The sequence below is a fragment of the Saccoglossus kowalevskii genome, chromosome 9 (genome assembly GCF_978046115.1).
Source record: "Saccoglossus kowalevskii chromosome 9, keSacKowa6.1, whole genome shotgun sequence".
Classification (NCBI taxonomy): Eukaryota; Metazoa; Hemichordata; class Enteropneusta; family Harrimaniidae; genus Saccoglossus; species Saccoglossus kowalevskii.
Window position 1 is genome coordinate 10,070,641 of NC_140649.1, and position 6,523 is coordinate 10,077,163.

General features: G+C 35.7%; 1 protein-coding gene across 1 annotated transcript; it reads right to left on the bottom strand.

Annotated features, from left to right (window-relative positions):
• Positions 1-596: 596 nt before the first annotated feature.
• Positions 597-2,766, bottom strand: LOC144351300 (uncharacterized). Its single transcript, XM_078009012.2, has 4 exons — positions 2,685-2,766; positions 1,949-1,983; positions 1,306-1,448; positions 597-883 (listed from the first exon to the last, which is right to left on the bottom strand). Exons 1-4 carry the CDS (start codon positions 2,764-2,766, stop codon positions 775-777), a joined length of 369 nt encoding a protein of 122 aa, XP_077865138.1. The 3' UTR covers positions 597-774.
• Positions 2,767-6,523: the final 3,757 nt, after the last annotated feature.

Consider the following 6,523-nt stretch of genomic DNA (forward strand, 5'->3'; position numbering starts at 1 on the left):
GAATGTTGATGTAAATTAGCAATATACACAATCGTATATACTTGAGTATTACCGTGCGCTAATTGTCATTCGTCGCGATGTTTCAATCAGTCCGACAAAATAAAGTGACAAATGACCGACTATTATGTGCTGGTGGACCTTTACTGTAATACGCTAATAAACTTTGTTCCTGGGGAACTTGTGTGTAGAAGGGCTGAAAAATCTGCGTTTGCGTTTCCATTATGTAGGAGTTTGACAAAACTCGATAGAGTTGGGGAATCGGATGAAACGATTGAAATTCAAGTTTAATGATCTTTGAAAATACGGGTTTTCCATGAAACTACACTGAAACATAATATCCTAACTTGTCTATATGTGTCTAAATTAACTGATTCTACAGTCATCAGCTAAACAAATCGAAAATGTTATTTCAACACCACAAAACGATTTCTCTATAATGTCATCATAACAAGTTGGGCAATTGAATTCAATCCCGGGTTACTGACAATTCAGTCCCCTCTTCCACGTGACATGGAGTAATATTTAAGTCAAGAACGATAAAACATCATGTTTATTATGGTATTTTGTCGATAATGTAAAGAACGGATTTCAATTAATTTCAGAAAAATTATAAATATGTATTTTTTAAGTTTTCTCCATATTCTGTCATACTCTATACTTTATGAATATCGATAGCGATAATTGTTACATGACATCATGTGGCGTCATGGTAACACGTAGGGAATGTCGATGTTTCCATAGCAATCACAGTCTTAATATTTGATATGTTATTCTCTACATTACTGTTGTTAGTTCATATGTCCCATCAGTTGACTCTATGGCATCGACAGAAACGGCTTTGTTGGAAATGCCTTGATTTCTCGATTCGGCTGATCTCCTCTGCCTGGAAACAAAAACAAAAAAAAATTAAATTCGTTGTTACAAAATATAAAAACATTGTTACAAACATACGTGGTGTAATTGTATTGTGTGTACCAACTTCGTGAAAGACAAACAACCCGAGATATCGAATCATTCGAGTTGCGGTCAACGAGTTACGAAAACATCGAGTTACACAAATGACCACGCCCATACTTCAGAAACCACGCCCACTTATGAGAAACCACATCTCGAAATTGGGCATGGTTTCTGAAAAATGGGCGTGGTCTTTTTTGTAACTCGATGTTTTATAAGTTCGAAACTCGAACAATTCAGCATCTCGACAAACCAAACTTGAACTGATTATAAACAACGAATTAAAGAATTCTTGACGGGTGTCACGTCATGACCCATGACTGGTGCCCACGTGACTCGCCATTTACTCACCTGAGTCCGATGTACCATGGAAACCAACTAATGCCAAATAATACAAATACCAGACCATAGAGAACCACGACGGTCATTGGCGGTGTTAGCACTGTGTACAGATCGTTATCATCGCTGCTCGCCGAAACAACCTTGTCTTTGTCCTGAAACGTGTTTACATAAATGCTGTATCATGAACCGAGGGGAGTATTTAAAAATGTGACATGAGCGTTAACATGTAATGTTGTTATTGGATACTGAAGGTTGATTAAGACACTAGATTATTTTTTTTATCTTAAACTAAAAAACTGTGTGTTCACATCGCACAACTCTGTACTCGTTAGTTTGAACCCACAATGCAATTCTCCGAAACGTATGGTTGTTTTTAGTTTACGATAAATCATAAACTAATTCGGCTCTCAACATGAAGTATCAAGAAAGCATCTTAAACAGTGCATATTTCCATACAATATTGTATCTTTAATTATCTGATCCGTTCGCAAAATGGTTATTTTGAGCTGATGTTCTTTCTGTGATTTTCAGCAATCTTCCCGGATTTGACAATATACACAGCCCATACTACATGCAAATCAGGTTAAGTATAAATTCATGTACATAATGAAATCAGTATTTTGAAGACTCTCGCTATACTCTCTTAACTAACCTGGACATCTTGGAATTCTGTATTCTTTGTTTCACCTGCAATAGAAACGGTTGAAATTATCTTTAACAAAGATGCAATGTGGATTTTTTTTAATTGTGGAAATTAATTAATTTGGAAAGACCCGGGATTCGAACCGGGTTTCCTGATATCATTCAAGCCATAGAGTGGAAATTCTATCACTAGGTGCTTAAATAGCCCGCCAAATAAGCCGTTGTCTGTTTACGACAATGGAAAAAGGCATGTATTGTAGTCTGTATATTAGATAGGAGATATATGATATGGTATAATATTTAGTGGTATATATATTTGATGTGGTGATTACTGTCAAACACCAAACGATTTGTTTTCCCGAATTATTTACTCAATATTTATCCAATATTAGCGATTTTATTATTATTTCCTGATATTGATAGCGAACAATGTTGAACGTGTACGACTAGAATATTTACATTTAGGAATGGAATCGCCCGAAGGCATTTACCATAGAATATTACCATAGAACTAAAAAAAAGACGCCATCTTGCCGACTTTTAGCATTGGTTCAACTGTTCGCATTATTTCAACATGGACGCCATGTTTACACACATTGATAAATGTATATAATAACTACGACTTATCAGTTTAGTATCGCACATTCTTTAGCCTAGTTTTCGGAACAAGGTGACATTAGCCCTCATTACCCACTCTTCGCGGCACCGTGCATGTAGAATTGAACGTTAAAGAAAAGAGTACGTACCGTGTTCAGCCCAAACAGACTCAATAAAACCAAACACCAGTATGATGAGAAAAACGTGTGGTGATAGCCTCAAGTACGCCATTTTGGTTTCAAACTTGAACTTAAAATTGTCACTGGCCGGATTACAGCTAACAATTCTACACTAATAAGAATAATTCAGAGAAAGCCAACTGTTCGTTTGTGTGAAATAAACAAATGAGTTCTTTTATAGATACTGACGGTGTCGATATGGCTCTCCTCGTAACTGCGGAACCAATAAGTTTATAACCGGATTCGTAAATGATTAACATTTATATTCATTGGTGTCAATGATTTTAGACTGTCTACATGAAAAGAGATACAGGCGTTATGCAGCACGCGTACAAAGTTCTTGTCTCAAATGTAGAGTAAAGGTAATCTACTCATGTAGTTTACGTTGCGTACAATCTGTATCTTACAAGCCTTTTGATGGATGTTATATATACTTTGACAAGTTTAGCCTCAAGATATGTAATTTACTCTCTTTTTTTCGAGACCTTCAGTGTTTGTCCATATAACAGAAAAACTAATTCCATAAGGCACATACCATCAGCAATTGCAATCGACAAGTCACGTGGTCTTTAATCGACAAAGAGTTTTTTGTATCTAAATCGCGATGTGTGAGGGCGCACTTCACTTACACCTGCTGTGACACTGGTATTTAATGACAAAGAACGTTGACCTATGTATGTATCAGGGTAACTGTCGATTAGATGCTACTAAAGCAAATGATTTTTTGTTTGTTTTTCTGGAAAACTTAAATGTAGAAGGATGAAAAATATTGTGTTTTTGCTACTTTTCGTTTTATTGAGTTTGAGCCCGGATAGCATGTTATTTTTTTTTACTGGCGAGAACTTGATTACATACATTGAACTTCAGCATTTTTTTATTTTTCAAACTGTGTTGTCTGTGGAAATCTAAGCACTGATTTTTTATGTAAATGTGATTATAGAAAGTAGTGAAATTAAATTCAATGAGCCTTCGGTTATCGTCAATTTCAGTGTCCACGACCATGTGACATGGGGTGACGCAAACACGATTAAGTTTAATCAAAAACGATAATGTAAACAATGAAATGTTAATCATTTCCAAAATATAAATTCTAAATATGTGATTTTATTCTGTATTCAGTCTAATGCTGTATAATGTGTAATACGACAACACGCGTACCATGGACAATGTTAGCGATAGCTGCTGTCGCATGGCAACACTCGGTATGTGATACAATAACATCACGCGGTGCCATGGTAACGCGTAGGGAATGTTGATGTTTATATTGCAGTTATATGGTATTCACAATGGAATTGTTAGTCACTACATTTCTGTTGTTATTTCGAATGTGCCTTCAGTTGACGTCATGGCATCGGAAGAAACCGCTTTGTTGGAAATGCCTTCTTTTTTCGCTCTCCTCTGCCTGTGTATGCAAAGTATAAATACATTGTTACCATACACAATGCATTGTTACAAAATCATAACGCATTGTTACAAAATCATATAACGCATTGTTACAAAATCATATAACGCATTGTTACAAAATCATAACGCATTGTTTCAAAATCGCAACGCATTGTTACAAAATGACAATACATTGTAGAAAATCGCAATACATTGTTGCAAACACGCGTGGTGTGATTGTATTTTTTCAAACCAATACCGAAACTGACTACATGTATACAACGAAAATCAATTCATGAATCATCGGTAACGTCACATGACTCTCCATTTGCTCACCTGAGTCCGATGTACCATGGAAACCAACTAATGCCAAATAATACAAATACCAGACCATAGATGACCAATACAGTCATCGGTGGTGTTAGCACGGGGAACAGATCGCCATCATCGGTATCGTCACTGTTACTGCTCGCCAAAGCACCAACGCCTTTGCCCTGAAAGAAAGAAGCAACAAAGATTGTAATACGCCTTGTTTATACTGAACCAAACAATCCGCGTTTACTAGTTTCGTTGTTATTCACAATATCGATTACTAGGAAAGTAATCTTTCTGTATTCCAAACAGTACCCGTTTAATAGATTCTCTGTTCCCAATAATGCTCATCAAGTAGGAGAAAACTTTTGCTCAGAATGAGGTTTTTCTTACATGATCCAAATGAAGAGAACAACTTTTCCCCATCACCCTTTAAAAACGCAACATGTAGTTCACCATGGTACATACATGAAACCGTGTTCTCGTAACGGCATATATAAAATCCAAGAATCATTAGTTACACGGTTATATTACTATTTATGTTTTGTGTACTCACCTGTGCATCTTGGAAATCTGTATTCTTTGATTTCCCTGCAACAGAAACAGTAGGATTTATGCAAATCTCACGTCGCCATATCATGTATTGATGCACAGTACAAATCAAGGGTCAGTGCGCTATCATGGTATATCACTGCTAAACACCCGCGCAAAGATTTCAGAGCGAATCAATTTGTTTTCTACGAGGGGGGGGGGGTGTCTAACAAAGGTAGTAAATACTAAATGGTTCTCAGTAAAATACCACTGGACCTGATTGTATTTTATTTATTAAATATGCAATGTGTACAACTTTGATTTTTTTATTATTATCAAATAATTGTTGCAATTGCATCTCGATAAAAATCATGGGGTATGATTATTGTAAAGAAAATGATGTTTTTGCTGCAACTTTTAGTATCAATGAATGCATGTATAAGTAAACCCGCGTATTTCATCTAACGGATGCTACGTTTGCAAACAAAAAAGTAATATTTTATGGAAATTATATACTGTTTTCCGCATCAAGAATATGAAAGAAATGTAAAATACTCGTTATCCGTGATACCTCGCCAAACTATATACAAAATATTTTTATTTATTTGTTTCATCGCATCTTGTCTCTCATTATCTCAATTCTTCAAAATTCGATGGTGGACTTTGAATGTAGCAATTTTTACAGTCATTCTGCTTTAAGATTCACAGCAAATACAGAGAAGAAGTGATATGCGAGTATACATGTATTAATAATTTAGAAAGAATACATGTAAATATAAGTAGGGCACCATATTTATGATTCAGTCATCGGAAATATGTATTCAGATGACTATTTGATGTAATGTATGCGAACATGGGATTTGAGTCAACATTTCATCCATCAAGGTGGATGCGGATGTGCTGCTGGTGGCCGAGTACAAACTGCGTATAAGCAAGTTTAGAACAAATCCTTAGATCATATCTGGCAAGACTCACATTTAAGATTCCTGCTTCAGAAACTCAGGCCGTCTTGACATGAACTGATACAAAATTTTTACTAGTACCAGCATTTGGGCGTTTTGGTTTCAATTGACTCGAAAAAAGAACAAAAAACAAAATAACAACATTGTTTTTGACAACGGTCATCGATTATGTGATCACACGACAACATTGATACCATTTTTACTTCCTCCAACGGAGGTTATGATTTTGACAGCGTTGATTTGTCTGTCAGCATGATAACAATAATTACTAGTATATATGTATATGAATTATCATTTAATTTTTTAGGAGCGTTGTCCGTGATATAAGCACGGACCCATTCAATTGTTGTGGAGATATGATCAGGGTAACCATGGAAACACCAATTTTAAGAACGATGTTTCATTTATAACTCAAGAGATTATGAATGGGTTCGAATGAAATTGTCAGAGGAGGGCGCCATGGACGTTAGAAGTAATCGAATAGATTTCGGTGCAGATGTGGATACAGTTGCCATGGTAACATCAATTTTGGGAATGATTTGTTTGTATCGAACTCTAAACTCAGATGAAAAAGGAATCAAATCTAAGAAAGCTAGAACTACGCTGTAAAGAGATACCTTT

Bases quoted from the DNA above. Each gene is read 5' to 3' on its own strand.
- LOC144351300 (XM_078009012.2), bottom strand. From the start codon at position 2,766: ATGGCGTACTTGAGGCTATCACCACACGTTTTTCTCATCATACTGGTG. The intron at 1,984-2,684 runs GTACGTACTCTT...TTTCTATTGCAG, and splicing joins GTCTGTTTGGGCTGAACACG to GTGAAACAAAGAATACAGAA. The intron at 884-1,305 runs GTGAGTAAATGG...TTTTGTTTCCAG, and splicing joins CCATGGTACATCGGACTCAG to GCAGAGGAGATCAGCCGAAT.